General features: G+C 41.4%; 1 protein-coding gene across 1 annotated transcript; it reads right to left on the bottom strand.

The window, feature by feature from the left end:
* Window positions 1–18,392: 18,392 nt before the first annotated feature.
* On the bottom strand, window positions 18,393–19,160 carry LOC104680502. The gene has a single exon (XM_010386490.2). The coding sequence runs from the start codon at window positions 19,098–19,100 to the stop codon at window positions 18,393–18,395; it is 708 nt and encodes a 235-aa protein (XP_010384792.2). The 5' UTR covers window positions 19,101–19,160.
* Between the last annotated feature and the right edge of the window lie 4,298 nt (window positions 19,161–23,458).

The following is a 23,458-nucleotide window of genomic DNA, read 5'->3' as shown; positions in this document are numbered from 1 at the left end:
ATTTCTTGTTTTTCTCAGGTTTGTCAAAGATCAGATGGCTGTAGCTGTGTGGTATTATTTCTGAGGACTCTGTTCTGTTCCATTGGTCTATATCTCTGTTTTGGTACCAGCACCATGCTGTTTTGGTTACTGTAGCCTTGTAGTATAGTTTGAAGTCAGCTAGCATGATGCCTCCAGCTTTGTTCTTTTGACTTAGGATTGTCTTGGCAATGCGTGCTCTTTTTTTGATTCCATATGAACTTTAAAGCAGTTTTTTCCAATTCTGTGAAGAAAGTCATTGGTAGCTTGATGGGGATGGCACTGAATCTATAAATTACCTTGGGCAGTATGGCCATTTTCATGATATTGATTCTTCCTATCCATGAGCATGTTATGTTCTTCCATTTGTTTGTGTCCTCTTTTATTTCACTGATCTGCTCACAATTTGCAAAATGTAACTTTACATATACTTCGAGCTAATATTTCTAATTATAGCTATTTAGCCTAAAGAAATTATAGAACAGATATACAAAGATATACTGGAAGGCAGCTATGCTCACCACTATACCACCAACACACCTAGCAAAAATGTACTGTATAATGATGCTCATTATAGCATTTATCATAATAAAAAATGGACAAAATAAGCTATCAATGAAGAACTAAGAAATAAGTCACGGGGCATCCTCAGAGTTAAACCTTGTGTAGGTTTTTTATAAGATAAAGTAGATCCTATTGACATGGAAAATGTCCAAATACATTAAAATATAATAAAAATGAAAGTTACAGACTATAATATATTTAGTATTACCCCATTTGCATTTTAAAAAATATATGGATATAGTTAAGCATTAAAATATAGAAAAAAATATGTCAAACTCTTAATTCATCTGTTAGAGAGACTTAGGATTAGAATGTTTTAATTTTTATAACTAAGATACATTAGATTTTTTAAAAATAGAAATGTCAAGAGAATCAAGTATTTGTCACAATATTGCCTTGGTTTTACACACAAATTGCTGGGTTTTACTGTATTTGCTAATATCATCCTGCATTGTGATAGTTGCAGAACCCGGCAAAGACTGTGTCATTACTAGTGAAAATGGAAAAGGTCAGCCCCTTTATCGGAATTTCTCCTGTTATCTACCTCATCAGCTACCACTGACTGTCCCCTCCAGCTGTATCACATCCTGTCTTCCGCCACGTCTGCATGCAATGAAACCACTAACCACAACCGTAAACAGCCAGCCTTATCTCAGGTCATGTCAAGTGTGGGTATGAGAGTTGGGCCTTGGACGTGCTGACACCGGGATGTGTCTCACTGAATGTCCACCAGGGAGTCTCTCTGAAACAGACACCAGCGACGGAAGAGGCCTGGCACAGACAACTCAGAACTCCACAATGGGCCACGCTGCTGTAGGCATGCCAGGTTCAGTGCCAGGAAATGCAAGGATGACAAGGCCAGCTGACTAGAATTCAGCATTGGGGACAGCAATCCACATATTAATTTGAGGTCCCAGAGCCAAAAGTCACCCAATGATAGCCACAAAACCAATAGCCCAGTAGAGAGGATGCCCTGCCTCTCCTCTGTCTTTTTTGGGCTTCTCTCTTGAGTCACAGCTGTGTCCGTCAGGGGAAAGTGGTGTAAGTTCTCAGTTCAGAACCAGGTCCTCCAGGCCCATGGCAGGTGGGAACATGAAGTGGGGCCTGGAGCAGAGGTTTCATAGAGAAGTGGCATTGGGTCAGTTCCTCTTATCAGTTCCCAGCACTCTGGCAAGGAGGGGGCATGCAGCTGGGCTCAGGCTGAAAAGGCATGTGGCAATGACCCATCCCTGGAAGTAGAGAGAGAACTAAGATAGAACACGTGAGTGTTGCCTGACCCAGCCTTCTCTGTGTCCATGGGAATGTGACTTCCTGAAGAAGAGTGGGGAGGTACACTTAACCAGCAACTACCATTCTCATCTCACCTTTAAACTCTTGCCTTCTCTCAGCCTTTCTGCTTTTTAGTTGAGAAATGAGTGTCCAACCACTGAGTGTCACATTTCTGTTGGTTTTTTACAGATGGCAAGCTGTCATTGCCAATCCTTGTTCATTATGTCCAGTTCAGGCAAGTTGGCCCAGAAGTAGAAGCCTATTGGCCTGGGGTAGTGAATCCTAGTTGCCATAAAGGTCAAAATCCTGAAGTCCCAATGGCTTAAAACAGCAATAGTTTATTTCTTGTTCACATAAAGTCTCATATGGGTTGGGATGCCTTTCTATGTCTTGTAGCTTTGCCATAAGTTCCACCTGGTCCCTAAGGTCTCTGTTTCAGGGCACATAAAGAGTAGAGGAGGAACACCAATCTGAACTCACTGGCCTGAAGAACACATGCACTCCACTCCTGCTCACACTGCAATGGCAGGATACTCACACGATTACAACTTAAACGCAAAGGAAGCCAGGAAGTGTTAGAGGAGCACATGGAATAATTGCTGTGATACACTCATAATATTTCAACCGTTTCAAGAAATTTTTCAAATAGAAGAGTGGAGCAATAGAAAGAGCCCTTGAGTGGTAGTCCAGGCTCAGGACTCCAGAGTCGCTTCTGTCACTGACTAGCTGGGGAAACTCTCTGCTCCTTTGTACTTCCATGTCTTCATCTATAGAAGACAAGGAGTTGCATGACCCACAGTGTTCTTTCCAGGTGAAAAAGACACAATTCTATGAGCTTGTGGCTTGTGAAGACAGAATGCAGATGATGTCTCACCATTTCGCCAAGGACTCCACAACCTATTGGAGAAAACAGTGGTGGCTTCTGCCCTTCTTCTAGTGCCCACTCCTTGCAGTATCACTTAGGGGCTATCAATTCTCAGGAGCCCAACTTTCACTGAGCTTACACTCTTAAAAGATAATCAGAAAACTATAGGGAACCTCGATTCTGCTAAGTAACAGCAGCAACAAATCACTCCTCGTATGGAAACAGATGTGGGTGCGGAGGGAACCTCCTAATTTCTTCACCATTACACACATGCATACATCCCTTCTCAATGAACAAACACAGAGGATCTGATATTAGCAAGAATTCTCTCTGTAAAAAGAATTTTGATTTTATGCACTAATATGGGGTTGTACTACCAGACTTTTAAGGTCCCTCCCAACTTTAACAGTGATACCTTTCTTACGAGTCAGTAGAAGGCATTGCAGAGCCTGGCCTATGGAGCCAGTGGCCCAAGCTTGAACTGCAGCTCAAGCACTGTCAAAGCTTGGGTTCCTAGGAAAGCAGACTCTGATGTTTAGAGGGTAGGAGGTTTATTAGGGAGTGCTCCTTGGATCAACTGCTATGGAAAGAAAAAGAGAGAAGCAGAATTGGGCAGAGGGGGAAGTTGAGCCACAATGCAGTCCCACCAAAGACCTGAGCCAACACTTGAGGGACTCTGAAGCTGAGGTGGACCATCAGAATTATCTTGATGTGGAATAAGGGGATGAGCCTTTTTACCCCTGTGTCAATCAATCACTGATGTGGGCTGCCCTGGGAAATGAGCATGGTCCTCAGCCTCGTGGCTGTCTTCAGCCAAGACCAATCCCGAAGAGAGCTGGCTGCGTTCTGTCAGCCACACTCCCACCAGCTGGACGTATGAATCCTTCATTCCAGAAACAGACCAATCTGAGAAGCACTTCACAATATCACTGTAAGCTTACTAGTTATATGTCCTTGAACAAGTTACCTGGCCTCTTTCTCTAGATTTTATTAGTGAGAAAACTGAGGTACTATACAGCAGTCTGTACTTTACAGAGTGTTTGTGACAATTAAACAAGTTAAAACATGTAAAATATTGAGTGCTTATTAAATGCTTGGCACTGTCCTAAGTGTTAGCTTGTTTTGTTTTTTTGAGACAAGGTCTCACTCTGTCACCCAGGCTGGAGTACAGTGGCGTGATCAGGACTCACTACAGCCTCCACCTCCTGGGCTCAAGTTATCTTCCTACCTCTCAGCCTCCTGAGTACCTGGGACTACCAATGTGTGCCACCACACCCAGCTAATTTTTGTACTTCTTGAAGAGACAGGGTTTTACCACGTTGCCCAGGCTGGTCTCGAACTCCTGGACTCAAGTGATCCATCTGCTTCAGCCTCCCAAAGTGCTGGAATTACAGGTGTGAGCCACTGCGTCTGGCCCCCTAAGTGTTAGTTATTAGGTGCCTCTCATAAGTTCCACAACAACAGGGATGTTTGCATCTGGAGATTAATGGGGACTACAGTCTTATGAGAGCCCCCGAAAGGGAGAGATGCCCCTCATCTACTTATCTAAGGTCCAGCCTGTTGTTGACTCCTCAGAGGCCCAGATTCACAACTAAAATATTGACCCAAAGGGCTTGGCATCAGTTCACATTCATGCTTAACATTACAACTATAAAAAGCTCTAGGAAGAAACAGTTGTAATTTTACCTCCAATGTCCTTTTTAATGCTCCTGAATGTGATCAACTCTGATATCTCTCCCATGGAATGAGGAATATGTTCTATCTCTTATAAGGAAAGGCATGTAAGAGCCCGGTCTTCTCAAATTGGCCCCCAAATCCTCTATATTCTTCAAGGCACTGGAGAATATGTGTCAGATCTACTGGGAGACTCTCCAGCCACCCTGCCTGCAGGGTTGGAAGTACTTTGCTTACAGAGGGACATATTCCAAGTGTAGACCTACCTGGCAAAGACCCAGTGGGCATCTGCACTTGGTATGGATCATTTTCCTAGGAAGAAAATTATGAGTCGTACAGAAAGGCTAAGGCTAGAGAATATGAGGCCTGTAGGAAACAAAAGGCAAAGGTTATGTTGGGAGGAGTATTCTAATCTGCCTTGTTGAAGTGAACTGATGACTAGAAAGTCAATGGCAGGGTTCCTTCTGAAAGCTCAGAGCACATCCCCTGCATCTTCCTCATAACTCTGTGAAATAGTCTCCCCTGTCTCCTCCTCTTTACAGCAGATAGGGTAAACACCTCTCCATAACTCACTTGCTTCTAGAAGGCTAGGGTTCCAGTCCTGCTCTGGACTCACCTTATTGCTGCCTGGATCTGACACTATGTTGTCATTCTAAAAAGTCACCCGGATTTTCTACTTCATAACCTATTTTGCCATCCAGGCAGCTCAGATGGAAATGTACTCTACATGGAAACCTCAAATTATATTTTTTTCTTCTAACCTATAAACTTTGTTTTTTCCCTGCTCTGGCCCAACCACCATCTCCCCCCTCCCCTTGCCCAAACCATTTCTCCCTCACCCTCTCCTTGATTGGTTGGCAATATTGGTTCCAGTAGAAGCAGAATATGTTTTAGTAGAAGCAGAGCAGTTGTTTTCAATTACATTCCAAAGCATAGGAGAGGATTTTTGAAAGCAGCTTCCTAGATTGCAATTGACCGTGGCAATAACAGTCTCAGAGAATAAAACTCTTTCCAGGAAGAAAGCAAACCTCACTTACTCAGAAAGCAACACGAGGCTTATTTTTCCATTGCACACATGCACAAAAATTATTGGGGGCTTTCCTGTGCTCATTAGGAGGAACCGCTCAGCAAAGCTCTCTATCTAGAAGTAGGGCCACCGGGAGTCAGGATGGAGGGCACTCAAGATAGGCTTCTGGCTTCCAGAGCTGGGAGGAAACCCGAGAAAAGCAGGAGACAAGGCCCAGGGCTTTCTGTATTCTAGAGCGTGTGGAATGTAGGCCAAAATGAGCCCCTTTCAGTTTGCACAACTCCAAGCTTTTCCTTTCATCTGTAACAAAAAGAACCTTGAAGCAGTCTAGAGTAGGAGAAAATGAGAAGGCAGCACTGTGGAGAGGCAGAAGGAGCAGATGATTCAAGTCAGGAAGGCGGGCTTCTAGGGTGACTTGGCCACATGTCAGCTGTCTGTCCTCTACTGGACGCCTTCCATGTGCACCTCCAGATCCACTGTCTACCCTGGGAAGCTGCTCTCTGTGGGCTGAATCAAGAGCAAGCTGGCCCTATGGCTTCTCGTTGGTTTCAGTCAATAAAAGTCACAGGCAGGAGATCAGAAAAAGGCCTGAGGGTGACATGGGAGTACCTGTGCCCCAGCTCCCTCCCTCCCGTGCTCTAGCAAGGCTGGCCGCCTTTATCTGCTGAAGGTCACAGCTCCCAGCAGCCATACTCTCCATGATCCAGGAACCAATCCTTCCTTTTATTCTTTCTGAATGAGGGGTGGTGACAGCTTCCTACTTTTGCTAGCCCTGGTGTTCAAGATTGTGGTTTTGGTGGAAATCCAAATAGAGTGTGCAGTTTAGATAGTACTGTTATACAAATAGTAGATTCTTAGTTCTGATAACTGTACCTTTGTTCCACAAGATGTTAACATCAGAGGAAGCTGGGTGAGGATACATGGGTTCTCTGTACTATCTTTGCAATGTTTTTGTAAATCTAAAATTATTTGATGGCCATGATCTTGGTGGCTACAGATCCAGTAACTATTGTCAAATTCATACCACAGAACTGGCCTGACAAAGACTCTGTGGCCACCACTGGCTGCAAATATTGCAGGCTTCAACACCACCAACAACACTGGGCACTATTCTCTGTCATTGTTGCCGCTGGAAATTGGATGTAGCTTCTGCTACTGCCACTTGTCACCAGAATACAGATTGTGGACAGCCCCTGCTTCTTTCTACTGCTGGCTTCTGATTTAGGCAACATGTTTGCACATGAGCTGCAGGGAGGCTGGAATGGGAGTACCTGGCATTTCAGTTTCTATTCCTGGATACTGGCTCCCCCCATAAAGAAGACATTTCTTAGACATAGGGAGGTGTTTCTGATGCTCAGTGGCCAAAAAGGGGAAATATTCATTATGGTGGTTGAGATCACATCTAACTGAAGCAGTCAGACAAGGCCCTCTGGAGGAAGTAAAATGTTGATAGGGTATTATTTTAGAGAAACCAAATTTTGAAATGAAAGTCAATAGCATCTGGCACTCAGCCCTGTAGGAGAGGTAAGATTTTACTAAATAGAAATGAATCATTCTCATGTAAACATCATGCTGAACAAGCAGGACAGAAGGTAAGCAGGAAACAATTTTTGCCTCCTAATGCCCCTTTCAGTCAGCTCTGCAGGACCAAGCCTACTGTTTCAGACAGGGACAGGGTAAGTCCTCAATAATTTTCTGATCCAATACCCACAGTTCTAGAGTCACTTCAAGTCGTAAATTACAACTTCAGATTAGCATTAAAATGTCCAGCCTCATGTAATAGCCAAAATTTCAAATTTGCTTTTAGCTTGAGGCTTTTCCCCCTCTTATACTTTGGGTCTGTCAAGGGAGGAAAGACTCTCTCTTCCCTCCTATTTGACCTTCCTCTTTTGGCTTAACACAGTTTCAACCACTTCAGCGTTCAAGCTCAGTAAGGACGAGTAGGTCAGAGGAGTAGAAGATTCTGCTCAGCTGGTGCTTCCATAAGGTTTAGAATTTTGGATCTCCTTTTTTGCAGATGTTGAAAGCTGACTTTCTTGTGAGCTCTAACATAGTTCCTCTGAGATTTTGGAGCTCTCTCATCCAAAATTCCCTTGGCAGGGCAAAGGCAACTGTTCTCTGGCTGGTTGCTTTCTTCGTACTCATCCCCTAGAAATCCAGCAGTCACCTGGCTTCTCTCTGCTTAGGTCTTAGGTCTCTATCCCCCTCTAGACCACCCTCTTCAATGGGATCTAAGATGACTCCATGCCAACTTATACTCTGGATTCTGGATTTCTGGTTTAAATAAAACATCTACATATTCTTTCATTGGCCTGACAGACCCCAAAAGATCTGGCCTCCTACCATGAACACTTCTTCATTTTGCCACTATCAAGCAACTAGTCAGTCTATCTTTTGCCCTTAGATTATTCTGTGTTCCTCAGACGCAGAGGACATACACTAAGGTCTCCATGTAGGTCCCTTGAAACCTCTTTTCCTAAGCTTAAATTAAAGTCTAAGCACTCCCATCTCTTCCCTTGAGGGCAGAGGTGGGGTAACACACAGGTGAAAGAGCAGTTTTCTCTAAACTTTTCTTCACCAGCTTCTAATTCCTGAGTCTTCTCCATTCAAAATGTCAATGAGGGGTTTAAGGGTCCTGTAGCCTGTTTTCTATCATTTCTTTTAGAAATATTACATTGTACTGAAGACCTTTGCTTTGAACTGTGATATCTATTGTCTTGCTGTTTCAGCACACTCTTCCATGTTAACATCCTGCAGTGCTTGCATGTTCCATCCTCAAAGCAAACAAAGCTTGTATGATCCCTCCTGGCTCTCCCAACGTGCTAGAACAACTTAACCTTTGACTCTCATCTGGGATGGGCTGCGGTAAGGGCAGCAGCTAACACAGCCAAATAGTGTAGAACAGCATATGGGCAACTCCTCCATCATAGTTCTGGTAGATACTTCTGCCCCAGAGACCTACTCAAATGCCAGCTACCATTCTAAACATGATATGTGCACTAAATCAAGACAAAATATCTCAGCTTCCTCTTTATAGACTCAAACATTTTAAGCCCCAATCCATTCTACTTCTGTTTCACAACAACCTTCCTAGATTAAAAATCTCTGATGTCCATTCAATACACATTCTTCTGCTTGAGTTCATGTCCCTAAAGTCAGAGGTTTATAGCAAGAGTGATAAAATAGTGGGGGGAAACCCACAAAAAATACTAGCAAACCAAAATCCAGCAGTATATACAAAGTATTATACACCAAGACCAAGTGGGATTGGTGGGTTTAATATCTAAAAATCAATGAATGTAATACACTACGTCAACAAAATAAAGGACAAAAAAACACATTATCATCTCATTGGATGCAGAAAAAGCATTTGACAAAACCCAACAACCCTTACGATTAAAAAAAAAAAAAAAGCACTCAACAAACTAGGAATGGAAGATAACTTCTTCAATCTGATAAAATACACCTATAAAAAAATCCACAGCTAGGAATATACTTAATGGAGAGGGAAAGAAAAGTTTCTCCTAAGATGAAGAACAAGACACAAAGGCCCACTCTCACCACTTCTATTCAACACCATACTGTGGGTTCTAGCAAGGGTAATTAGGCAAGAAGATAAGTAAAAGTACTCAGACTAGAAAGAAAGAAATGAAAGTATATTTATTTGCGGAGGACATGCCCTTGTATATACAAAATTCTGAATAATCCACTAAGAAACAATTAAAACTAATAAAAGATTTAAACTAAGCGGCAGGTTACAAGATTGATACACAGGTTGGGTATCCCTTATCCAAAATGCTTGGGATCAGAATTGTTTGGGATTGCAAATTTGTTTGAACTTTGGAATATTTGCACATACATGCCAGTTGAGCACCCCTAATCTCAAAATTCAAAGTACTACAGTGGGCATTTCCTTTGAGCAAGACCTTTGAGCATCATGTTGGCACTCAAAAAGTTGTGAATTTTGGAGTATTTTGGATTAGGTATGCTCAATTTACAAAAATCAGTTGTATTTCTGCACAGATATAAGCAACCCAAAATTAAATTAAGAAAACATTTCATTGTAATAGGATCAAGAAGAATAAAATACTTAGGAATAAATTTAATCAAGGAAGTACAGGACTTATACATCCAAAAAGACAAAAACATTATTGAAAGAAATTAAAGACCTAAATAAATGGAAAGAAATTCCTTGTTCAGGGATGAAAACACTTAATATTGTTAAAATTCAATAGTCTTCAAATTTATCTACAGTGTCAATACAATCCCAAACAAAATCTCAGTTACCTTCTTTGCAGAAATTGACAAGCTGATTCTTAAGTTAGTATGGAAATTAAAGAAATCCAGAAAAGCCTAAATAATCTTGAAAATGAGCAAAACAAAGTTGGATAACTCATACTACTTGTTTTCAAAACTTAGAATAATCAAGACAGATTGCTACTGCCATAAAGATATACATATAGATCAATGGAATAGAACTGGGAGTACACAAATAATCCCTCATATTTTTGATCAATCCCTTTTTGAAAGGTGACAAAGACAATTAAATGGGAAAAAATAGTTTTGCTAAGAAGTGATGCTGAGGCAACTAGATATCTACATGCAATACAATGAAGTTGTATTACTACCACACACTATACACGATATATATATATATAAATTAATTCAAAATGGGTCAAGCATCTCATTGTAAGAGCTAAAATTACAAAACTCTCAGAAGAAAGCATAAACATAAATCTTCAGGACTTTGGAATAGGAAATGGGTTCTTAGATACAATATCAAAAGTACAAGAAACAAAAAAATAGGTAAATTGGACATCACCAAATTTTAAAACTTCTGTGCTTCAAAGAACACCATCAAGAAAGTGAGAAGACAACCCACAGAATGAAAGAAAATTTTTGTATATTATATATATATGATAAAGGTTAGTATCCAAAATATATAAATAATGCCTACAACTCAATAACAAAGAGGCAAATAATCCAATTTTTTAAATGGCCAAATGATCTCAATAGGCAGTTCTCTAAAGAAGACATACGAATAGCCAGTAAGAACACGAGAAGTTAAACATCGTCAGCTAGTAGGGAAATGCAAAGCCGCAATAAGATACCACTTCACACCCACTAGGATGGCTAAAATAAAAAAGTGGTATAGTGAGGATGTGAAGAAATTGGAGCCCTCATACACTGCTTGTGGGAATGGAAAATATGGTAGTCACTTTGGAAAACAGTATGGTAGTTGCTCAGATGATTAAACATAGTGTTACCATATGAGTCAATCAATTTCATTTCTGGGTATAAGAGAAATGAAAATATATATCCACACAAAAACATGCACATGAATATTTCACACAGAATTATTCATAATAACCAAAAAATGGAAACAACCCTAATGTTCATTAACTGATGAATAAATAAATAAAATGTGGTATACCCATGCAACAAAATATTATTTAGCCATAAAAAAGAACTGTTACACGCTACAACACAGTTGAACCTTGAAAACATTATGCTATTTGAAAAAGGTGATCACAAAGGACTATATATTATATGATTCTACACACAGTCATGAGTCACTTAAGGATAGTGCTACATTCTGAGAAATGCATTGTTAGGCCATTTCAGTGTTGTACAAACATCATAGATTGTGCTTACACAAACCTAGATGGTATAGCCTACTACATATCCAGGTTATATTGTATAGCCTATTGCTCCTGGGCTACAGCCCTGTCCAGAATATTACTGTACTGAATGCTGTAGGCAGTTGTAGCACAATGGTAGGTATTTGTGCAATAAAAATTTTTCAGCTTCATTATAATCTCATGGGGCCACCACCATACATGTGGTCTGTTATTGACTGAAATGCTGTTAGGCAGTGCATGACTGTATACGAAACATCCAGAATAGGCAAATCTATAGAAACAGAAAGTAGATTAGTTGCTGCTTAGCGCTGGAGGAAACTGGGAATAAATGGTAAGTGACTGCTATGGGTACAAGAATTCTTAGGGGGTAAAAAAATGTTCTAAAATTGATTGTGGTAATGATTGCATAACTCTGAAAATACTGAAAACTATTGAATTGTATAATTGGGTAAATTGTATGGTATGTAAATATCTCAATAAAGATATTATTTTAAAAAAGAGAGCTGATGTAGTCTTTGCAGAGGCAGGAACCATGTTGAAATGAAAAGCATGAAAAGAAGCCTTTCTAAAATATTACAAAATACAGTAAATCTTGGTCTTGCTAAAAGTTGGGGTAAAAGGGTTATTGTTTCTGAGACCCAATATGACCAGCAGAGAAAGTGCACTGAAGAGTAAGGAGATGTTCAGCTAGAAGATGGTTCAGTGAACGCCTGTCCCCTCAACGTGATTACAAAAGAGAGCCTTGGGCCATAGTCTCTCCTGGGCACAAGGGTCCCTGGATCCCAACTGATGGCAGAAAGCAGTGTCTCCACAGACCTGAGCTGCCACAGGCAAGGGGCCCAGCAGAAAGGGAGTCCTGGAGTCAAGTGACCCAGACGTAACTGTGTGCCTAAGGGTCATGGAAGAGTCAATAGGCAATGGATCCCTGGCCCCAGAGTCTGTAATCGTAGGGGTCACAATCAGGGAGAATGTGAACTATTGTCTTAGCGTGGGTTTCCTCAAAAGCAAAGATTCATCTGTGAGTGGGAGCAGGAGTGAGGGACAGGGATGATAAACAGGGAAGGAAAACAGTCCACACACCAGTGTATTGTGCTCAATCTTCAGGATGTTCTGAGAAGTCTCAGAGAATGAATTTCAGAACCGTTCACTTGGGAGATGAAACGAGGAAGCATTTATCCATAGGCTCCAGTTTTCCACTGGACAAGAGCCATACTTCTGGGTGGCACAAGCATAAGTTCCCACCATCATGCAGTGGAGAGAGAGGAGCCCTCGGGTGGGTAGCGCAGGGCACAGTGCACACTCATGGCTGCAAATATACTTGGAACTTGTAGCCATGGCTAAGGTTGGAGCCAGATGCAAAGTTGAGAAGAATTCTAAACTGTGCTGAAGAGGTGTCTGATGCAACTATCAACTAAATTCTATGAGGACTCAGAAACATCTACATAATGTGTGGGGCCCAGTGAGAAATGAAAATGTGAGGCCTCTTGTTAAAAAATTATTCTAATTTCAAGATGTGACACAGAGCATTCAACCAAAACCAAAGCCCTCTAAGGATGGGCCCTCTCTGGCTGCACAGGTTGCACATCCATGGAACTGCTATCCCCTGGACTCTTAAGTAGCAAATTTGCCTCTCACTCCCACTGCCACTCCTCCCCTACCACATATGTACACATGTAACAGGGACACCTGGCCACACCTTCTAAAGAGCACCAACATTGAGGAGCCTGAGCTCCCCTCTGCCCCAGCTTCTGCCTCTGCTCTAATCAAAGCACCCATAAGCATGGCCTCCAGAGGTGAATTCCTGACCCTGCTGGTATGTCCTGAGGTTTTCCCAGGCCAAAGTCAAATCTGGACAAAGAGAATTTTTCATAAAAATCTGTTCTTCCCACCATAAAGTTCTTTGTTCTAAGATTCTGCCCTTACTTTAAACATGAACTTACGGTGATAGTTGGATACTTTAAATTTTGCTAGGGATATTAATTTTTTTAAGTGACAGTCGTTTGTTAATTCTGGAATTAAAAAAGAAATTATCAATTGATGAAAGCCTGAGAACAACCAGGTTGGGAGGAGGGAAGAGCAAGTAACGGTTTCCCATCCAGGACGGGGTTGTGCAGATGTGATACCTGCTTGAACAGGAAGCTAATAGGGCAGGGCACTTTATCAGTGGTTCAACCCCCTCTGCAAGGTAAAGAACTCTCAATCTCTCTCAGCTTGAGTCTGCCCCTTGCAAATGTTCCTATCATGCTGTTTCCTCTATCCATTTTCTTACCAAGTCTCCAAGGAAATGGCCCTGCATGCCAGGTAGAGTTTGAGCATTTGGGAAGTTCCCTTCCTAAACACACCTCATCTATCCTAAATCATTCACCTGAAATTCCACTGCCAGTAATATACTACTTTGCGTGGAATATGAGCCTCTGGTTTATTCAGAGACTTCATAGATTCGTTCTTTTACAGCGCATTAAAACCCTAAGAAAATTCTTTTATAGTAGTTAGTATAGTGCCTGATGCATTGAAAATACTGCATGATTATTATTATTCTATTAACAGTCAGGTGATTATATCACTAAATTCTAACAAAACCCAGAGAGGTAGGTACTAATATCATTATTCCCATGTTTTTGACTGATGAAACTAAGTTCAGAGAAATTGAATAAGTCACATTGCTAGGAAATAGAGGACCAGGATCCAAAACAGACCAAGAGTCGATTATTTAACCATTCTGGCACGTCACCAGGCCTGGGGCACACCAAGGGACAGGGAGTGCAAGCTGGGCTGAGAAACATGGAGGGTGGGGGACACACCACAGTGGGCCATTGTGCTCCAACTCTTGCCGCCCCTCAGGATGGGCAGCACTCACTCACGAGCATTCGAAGTGAAAACACAAAGCCCTGTCCTAAGCTCTGCTGTCTTTGTCCTCTTTCTCCCATACCCTCATCTGTCTTGGCACTTTTTGTGTCACTCTAGAAGGGCCTACTAGAAGAAACAGACCAAAAAGACCCTTGCAAGATAGCATCTTGCATCTTCAGACCAAGCAGAGGATCTAGCATTTCACATACATGAGGTGCCTAATAAATGTTTGTAGATCTCTATGAGAAGCAGCCTCATCCTGGTCTCTACGAAATAGTCAGTGGTGTTTTTGTGTATCATAAGCAAAAGATCCATCATTCAGCAGGTCAAACAGTGGGCTCCCAGCCCACTCTCATTCTCATGCCTCTCCTCGTGCAGGGCTAACTTCATTATTAACTATGATGCCTCTGAAAGATGCAGGAGTGAATAGCTCAGTCCCATTCAAAATTCAGGATCCATCACCTGATATGTACCATCACCTGATATGTACCATCACCTTCCATCTACACTCCAAATGTGTCCACTTCAGCTCCAGAAATCTGAAGAACCAGAAAGTAAAGCCAGCTTCTGTTTCACCCTCACCTCACCTAATTAATGCAGGACTATAAGGAAAGGTACCCAGATGTTTGAGAAGGGACCACTAAAGGTTGGAATCTGCCAAGACCTCTTAATACGAAAAAAATATTTGCAGGAGGTTAAAAAAGAGAGAGAGAGAGAGAGACTGTCCAGTCCCAGCCTAGCCCAGAATATACCCTCTCTTAAGCAAAATCCTGCCAGTCTTCTGATATTAATCTCTGCTCTACACTTATTTATTCACCAGTCATTTGTTAGCAGTGACTCCATTATGATAAAGAGTTGAAACTATTCCGTTATGCCTCTGCATATGGGAGAAGCCATTTCAGTCTGATTTTTCAATTTTCTAAAACTTCAATTTTCAATGTTAAATGAAGTTTTGCCAAACATATTTCTTTCACACTTTGAGCCAGCACCAAATGGTAAGCATTATTTCCTTTTAATTGAACCCATCTGTAAATCAGTAGAATATTCCAGAGCCTCTAGAAGAAAACTTTCCAAACTCTGTTAATTACCTGATTAATCACTGAGGTTTGACATCTGGATCTCACACTGATATTCTGGCTCCAGCAGGCATACTCACAAACAATAACATGGATTATTATTTTTAAATATCTGTGTGTATCTCCTTCCAATATGGACACCAATTTTATGTGTGCAGTTGCAAAATTAAGAGGAAAAAGAGGAGAGGAAGCCAGACTGTTTTGTTTCACCAGGCTGGTAATCCTAGCTCCAGAGACATTGTGGCTGAAGCAAGGAAGAGGCCCACATGCTCACTGAGCCAAGTATGTCTGGCTTTTCCACAAAGAGCAGGCATTCTCCCTGCCCAGCTGATGGGGAACAAAACCCACTTACTGGATTCAGAGATGCTCCTCAGCCTCCCTTGCATGTGCAGATTCAGGTACAAACTGCCATCCTACTCCTTCTAAGTGCCTGGATTAAAACAGGCCTAAGAACGATTCTGAGTTGTATAATAACCAAGCCAAGCTTGGGTTAAGCCTCTCATTCCTCCTCCTTTTAAACAAAACACTTGAAAGGGACTACACAATTTGGAAGTACAGACACACTGGATAAAAACACTTTTGGAAGAAGAGTAGAGAAATGTTCTTCAGCAACAGTTCTCCATGACATTAGATCCAAGTATCTAAGGCATGGGTAGTCATCTCTAGGCCCAAACATGCTATGATTTCATTTATTCTGTAGATTGTGAAGTGTGTTTTCCTAAAGAGCAGTTAAAATTGAGTTGGGAGGAAAGTGCAACTCAGAAGAACAGAAAAGAGATGGGGTGAGAACAAAACCTTTTCCATATGAAACATATTAGAGGCATCAGACTTTTGGGGACACTTTGACCTCATCATTACCTTTGTGAATTTTCTGTCTCATTTTTACTCTCCTGATGTGTTCCACCTGTTAACACAAGGCAAAATATTTTCCTTAGACAAGTAATATGAAGAAATGAGCTTGCTGCCAAGTTTTGCTTGGTTTTTAATACATCCTCTTTTTTAAATGTTCATGTATACCACTAGCCAATCAGAGTTTCAAATATACTGTGAGATTTCCACTCTATCATGAAGTTTTTAGAATATACTTTTTGCTAGACTTGGTAATAAGTATATCCTTCATTGGGTATACAGGAAAACTCTTCATTGTGACTTAAACAGGGTTTCTCAATCTCTGCACTGTTGGCATTTTCAACCTGATAATTCTTTGTTGTGAGAGCTGTTCTGTGCATTTTTGTATGTTCCGCAGCTTCCTTGGCTTCCACCCACTAGATGCAAGAAGTATCCTTCCCCCATCAGCTTTGAAAACCACAAATGTCCCTAGCCATTGCCAAATGTCCTCTGGGTGGCATGTCTCCCCTCACACACACTCCCATCACAGCCTTCCCACCTCTATTGAGAAAAACTGGCCTCTGGCTTCAAGAAAAATCCTTAAACATGAAAAGGAGATATAAGACACTGATTTGAAAGATCAAAATCTTCCTCAGCAAACATCTTACAATTGCAAGAAATTAAAGAATGTAATGTCAACAGCTTAAGGAAGGTAGAGCAGAAGTCACAGAAGAGCTCAGTCCTTGGTGCCATTCTTGAACTACCAAACCAGTCTTAGAATGACCACCCCTAGCATGTTCATTACTTGAGATAATTCAGCACATCTATTATCCTACATCAGTGATTGGCAAACTATGGTATGTGGGCCAAATCCAATAACTAAGAATTACTTTTACATTTGTAAAAGGTTGTTAAAAAGAAACAAAGCAAGAAGAATGTGTGAGAGAATATATATATATGGCCTACAAAGCCTAAAATATTTACTACGTGACTCTCTACAGAAAAAGCTTGCCAGTCTCCAACCTAAACCACTGATAGAGGATGTCTTGCAACTTCGCAGCCCAAAGCATTCCTAATACAAGTACTAATATCTTCATTTTACAGTTACAGAAACTGAAGCTTCAGTTGGCCAATGGTAGGTTCAATTAGACAACGCAAATACAAATTTGTTATTATTATCATTATTATTATTTTGAGATGGAGTCTTGCTCTGTCCCCCAGGCTGGAATGCAGTGGCGCGATCTAGGCTCACTGCAAGCTCTGCCTCCCGGGTTCACGCCATTCTCCTGCCTCAGCCTCCCACCTAGCTGGGACTACAGGCGCCCGCCACCACGCCCAGCTAATTTTTTGTATTTTTAGTAGAGACGCGGTTTCACCGTGTTAGCCAGGATGGTCTCGATCTCCTGACCTCGTGATCCGCCCACCTCGCCCCCGCAAAGTGCTGGAATTACAGGCGTGAGCCACCGCGCCGGCCTACATTATTTATTTATTTTCTTTTTGAGACAGTATCGTTTATCGCACCTCACTTTAGCCGAAATTTCCCAGGCTCAAGCGATCCATCCACCTCAGCCTCCAGAGTAGCTGGGACTACAGGCACATGCCGCCATGCCTGGCTAATTTTTTGTTTGTTTGTTTGCTTGCTTATTTTGTAGAGACAGAGTTTCACCATGTTGCCCAGGCTGGTCTCAAACTCCTGGGCTTAAGCGATCTGCCCACCTTGGCCTCCCAAAGTGATGAGATTATAGGCATGAGCCACTGGGCCTGGACCATTATTTTAATTCATTGTAAAGTTAAGCCAAATTGAGGCATCACAAAAACATTCAACAAACTTTTCTGTCCCATAAGGCTCCAAACAATATTTCTATTCTAGGTTTGATTTTATAAATTAGAATAGACAAAGCCTCCTGATGAAACACAATGTATTCAGTAGATAATTTCAAAAGGGGCCAGACTGTCCCAGCACTACCTAGAGCACTGAGGCATTTCCTGCACTAGGAAATCAAACCTAGAGACTCCAAGGAGGAAAAGACATTACAGAAAAACATTACGTAAACATACTCATTGATGTGATAAATTACTTCTTCTACATGCTGAAATAGTTCTTGCACTTCCTGCTGACTCACTCAGAGGGAATTATCAGTGTAAAGTATTCAAAGCTTTCCTCCTTTAACTCTATGCCCCAAGTTAATACTGGCATTCTCAGTGGAGCTAACAGGTTCTGTACCACCTTAGTAAAGGGTTTAAATATTGACCAACTGATGCATACTGAGAAAATCTTGTCCAGAAGATGACACAAAGAGCCCGTTGTGGAAAGCCCATGAGTGTTGTACAAGTCACAATCAGCAAGCCAGCAACATCTAACCATGGAGCTAGGATTGAAAATTGAATCACTAGCAGGGCCTGGCTTTTCTCAGTTGATCCAACCAGCATTTATTTGCTTTAAATCCCAATGCCTATCCCAGTGCCTGGAACACAGTAGGTAGTCAGTAAGAAATGCGAGCCCTCAATCTACACCCAGTACTGGTTGTGCTTCAGCGTTGGGTTGGTTTGTTGGCAGAGTTTGACCATGTCGGGGTCCAAGTTCATCCACACCTTCCAAGCAGCACATTTGTCCACTGGCTCGGCCACTGGAGGAGACATTTGTGTTCACACTGCGGGGCCCTGAAAAGACAGACTGGGGGGCTGCTGGAGCTTTGTAGAAGGGGTGTCACTGTGACAGTGGAAACCGTTATGCTCCTTTCTGGCCTATGACTTGGGGTTGTGTGTTCCAGGCTGGTCTGGGGCTTGATAAGGGGTTTTGCCTTTTCTACCTTTTGGCTCAACAGCCAGACAGACAAAACTACTGCAGCCACTATCAGCAGGAAGACCATGGCAGCCAAGGGTATGATGACCATCAGAGGGTACCTGCTTTCTCTGGGCTGCATGGGTGCCCAACGGCTGACTATTAGTGGTGGCTGGTGGCCAAATGACCTTGATGGCAGAGACTTTCCATCCATACTGGGCTCTTCACCACTGTGCTGTCCCCAGGGATCTGCTTTCTGCCATCTGGTCTGGGTCAGTTTCCCTAAAGTTTCTGTCTGTGCCGTGAGTCCTGAGGAAAACACAGGCTTCTCCTGAGAGAGAACTGAGGTTACAAGGTTGTCTCCAGTGACAAATAAAGGAACATCTGGTGTAAATGTTTGCAAAAGTGAGGGGTCAGGTGGCACTGTGGTGAAGGGGAGATAACCTATCACTGGCTCTACATGATCTGCCCTGAGCAAGAAAGTGAAGGAGTCATTCAGCATCCCCATGCCTGTTGGTGGAATACCAGTCGCCCTTGGTCAATGTCCCTCTGAGTGAATACAGTAGCCTCTTCCATCACACTGCTGCGAACCCCTCTTCATCCCAGTCTTCTATGTACAGGGGGCTCTGTCACTTCAAATTTGGGATCACTGTTAGTCATATTAGCAAGTTCGGTAGCATCTAGGTCCCTTCTTCTCAGCCGATGAGCCACTTTGTCAGCAATTTTCAGGTCTGACATAACCTGCAGTAAAGGCTGCTCTCTGATGTTCAATGTTTGTCCTGTCAGGTTGCTTTCTGACGTAAACAGTGAGAACTGTAGCTGGTCCTGTGTGGCAGTGAGATTTGTCATGTGATAAGAAAGTCTTCCTGAATCCAAATCTTCCTGTCCAAAATTGGCGACCACCTGGTCTTCAATCAGCAGGTGCCCATGTTGGAGGGGCCATGTTGTCATGTAAGAGATTTGGGGGCTCCTCCCATTGGTCGTGGCTGACAGGTGAGCGTTGGTGATGGGGATGGTTGTCTGGCCTTGTGGGAGAAGTAGGTCAGTAAGGTTCACAATGCTGATGGAGACGGGAATGACATCCAGGTCAAGAGCTTATATAGGGGCGGTGTGCACCATCTGTCACACTAAAGTAGAACACTCCAGAGGAAGGGCTTCCATCCTGTGTGAACCACACCTTAGAGTTATCAATGTCAGCTTATGCAAAATGGCAAACAGGTGTGTCCAGAAGGTAAGCCATTGCCAAAAAGCCATTATTAGGATTACAGATGATCATAGATCTGATTTCATCTGGAGAACTGTCCAGATCTTCCACTTTCAGATGTTCAGGTCCCACAGTCAACCTACTGCCCTGCAGAACTTTCAACCGAAGCCCCTTTGTCTTTAATTCTGGTGCCTGGTCATTATAATAATATCACCTGGAGAGATGGTGATATTAAACATCTCTTCAGCAAAGTCAGCTTCCGGCTTGGTATTGGACTTGCTCTTTTGGTTTGGCCAAACCACAAAGGTAAAATTATCAGCCAGTGATTCAGAGTCATCATGAATGTATGTAATTCCAAATTTATTAATTATATACTGGGATGAACTGGGTTTTCTTTTGGTAATATTTCTTTCTCCAACCATAATTGTTCCATGGTAAGAAAGAGATGTCGCTTGGAACCAAATTTCGTAGGAAGAGCACTGAGATTCAGGCAATTTAAATAAGAGGTTGGAGGCATCTAACTTAAATTGGTCAGTTAGAACCTTGTCTCCCTCCTTGACAAAAGCTCCTGTTAAAAAATAAAGAATAAATTGGCATTTCATTAGAACTTTTAGATGACAGCTGTAAAGCTCTTTTTCCCTCAAATTTGTCTAGTGGATTATTTGTAACACTTTGGTTGCTCAAGTACTTGAATTAGCATTGCTACTCAAGGCATATTAAATAAATACATTTTAAATACACACAATCACACACAATTAAGTCAACATATCAGGCAACTGAGCTTTAAAATCTTTATATTCATTTATAAAATGTTAATTTCCTAACTTATCTACTACTGGACATTCTCTTGCCATGGAAACGTGCAGTTTTCGATACCCCTTTCCTTTTAAGAACTTGCCCTATTTGTCATTTTAATTTTCTATCAACAGTTTTCTGTCATGGGCACAGTGAGGTCTTCAGTTGGAGGTGCAAATAAAATTCTTTAAAGCTAAGTTGCCATCCTTCCCCCAGTACAACTATTTAAGCTTCTGAGATAAAATGGAAGAGACCTGGAGAAAGAGGGCATGTAAAGAAATAATAATGTTTTATAACTCTTTAAGCTTTATTTCAAAGGTTTATATCATGGCATTGACAATTAAAAAGGGAAAGATTTATTTCCAAACTCTCCCTACTTTAATAATTATAGATGAGGCACTGCTCATATCTTGGCGGCATTACCTGTGTTTGCAAGCAGACAACTCTGCTTACCAGGCTTATTGATATCATATGAAATAGTAATACAGAACTCCTCGAGTCCCAGGGCTGCTGGTGGGGAGGAGGCCGAGAATGTAAAGGAGTCTTCCACAGTCCAGCCAGTGTTCTCACGGTCTATGTGCTGATATAATATCAGCCCTTCACTGACCTGACCAAACAGTAAGATAAATTAGCTCCTGGTTTCAGGGGTGATACAAGGATTGACATATATCCTAACTGGAAGAGATACATGTCCTTTGAGAGTTCACTTTACTCATGCTCAAATTATTGCACATACCCATCTAAATGTAGGAACATTAAAAACGTAGTAACTTATTTTTCCAACCTGGGGGATTCTATTATAAAAATGATCTATTCACCAGAGAAAGAAAAGCACGTTGATTTTGAGACAACTAATGTCTAAGGTGTTTGTATAATATTATAGAAAGTTTATAAGAAACTTCTACTTAACTTTCCAGAAGCTTCAACAATAATCAACTCAGAACCAGTCTTGTTGTACATATACACTTACCCACTTTTCTGCCCCACAGATTATTTTTAATCAAATCACAGACATCATATAATTTCATCTTACTATGAAATGTCTGAATGTTGGTCCCCTCCAAAACTCATGTTGAAACTTAGTCCCCATTGTGGCAGTATTGAGAGGTGGGCCTGTAAAAGGTGATTGGCCATGAAGGCTCTGCTCTCATGAATGGATTAACCCGTTCATAGATTAATGGGTTAATGGGTTAATGGGTTGTCATGTAAGTCGGACTGGTGGCTTTATAAGAAGAGGAAGAAAGACCTGAGCTAGCACACTCAGCTCCCTCATCATGTGATGCCTTGCACTTCCTTGGAACTCTGCAGAGTCCCCACCAGCAAGAAGGCTCTCACCTGATGTGGGCCCTCAACATTAAACCTCTCAGCCTCCATAACTAATAAATTCTTTTTTTTTATAAATTACCCAGTTTCAGATATTTTGATATAAGCAATAGAAATGGGCTAAGACACATCTGTAAATGCTTTAGTAAGTATTGGTTAATGATGACTCTTAAAAACATAACATAATACCACGATCACATCAAAATATTACAAATAATAACTTAGTATTTTCAAATATCCAAATGTTCAAATGTATCTGGTAATCTAGTACATGTCTTTTTTTTTTTTTTTTTTTCACCAGTTGCACTGTTGAGTCAGGATCTTAAGTCCACATCACATTTGTTTGATACTTCTCATAGGTGTCTTTTCATCTACGGGTTCCTCTGATTTTTTTCTGGAATTTGTTTATTGAAGAAATTGGTCTGTCTGTCTTGAGAGTTTCCCACATTTTGGATTTTGCTGACTGCATCCCTGGGATATTGTTTCGCATTTCCTCTCACCTCTGTATTTCCTATGTACCGGTAGTTAAATCTAGAGACTTAATAGGAATCAGATTCAGCTTTTGGATAAGAATATTTTGTAGGTTATATTTTATATTTTCTCTTGTTTCTCATTGCAAAGCAAAATATTAGGTTGCCTCTCTCTTGGATATGCTAAGATTGACAGGCAGATTCAAATGTTGGCAGGGTAGTCCTTCTATTTTAAGGTTCCCCATTAGCCTGTCACCTAATAGATTTAAAGAGTCATTGATATGATTGCCTAAATCCATTATTGTTGCAGTGGCAAAACACTGATACTCTTTTATCATTTCTTCTTTATCATCTGGAAGTCTTTTATAATAAAGAACTTTCCTTCGTCTGCTATTTGGTTATACTGAGGTACAGGAAAGACAGGATAAATGCTTGATTCTTTCCCTTTATGTACCAAACTTTAATCACAGAAGGGAAGGCTACAGATAAAATATTCAGCCCTTAGTTCCTATGGGTCACTTCTTTTTCTGACCTGCTAGCTATTATAATACTCTGAGTTTACAGGTGTGTTTTGCCAAGGTATTCTATGTCCAAGTCAAATATGCCTAGGATAAACTATCATGTAAGTTACAGAGCAGTTGGGTCCACCTCATCAATCAATATCTGGAAATGCTAGAGTAACTAACAGAAGTTTGGGTCTCTGAATATATGTTGCTCTGGCTCAATGCGGATACAGAGGCTATATCTTGAACTCGAGTTCTAGAAAGACTTTTTGTCTGGTGAGTTTCCATGGAAGATAAGCTCCCTGCCCCAAAGTAACCAAAAACTGCTGGTAAGGACTTTTTTCTTTCTTAGCCCATTCAAGGTTGAGGCAAGGAAATGCTGTCTTTTGAGGATTTTAACAGGGGAGAAGAAAGAAAAATATCTCTAAACTTTACCTTATAGAGAAACAAGGTTACTCAGGAGAAACTGGAGTTTCTCCAAAGATAGCAATTTCTGATACTAATGAGTGACTCAGTTCCTCAGCAGTTCCTGGGAAAGAAAGTCTGCTTTATTTGGCAGCCCTAGCATTTC

The sequence above is a fragment of the Rhinopithecus roxellana genome, chromosome 3 (genome assembly GCF_007565055.1).
Source record: "Rhinopithecus roxellana isolate Shanxi Qingling chromosome 3, ASM756505v1, whole genome shotgun sequence".
Lineage (NCBI taxonomy): Eukaryota > Metazoa > Chordata > Mammalia > Primates > Cercopithecidae > Rhinopithecus > Rhinopithecus roxellana.
This window is presented reverse-complemented; position numbering and strand designations above follow the sequence as displayed.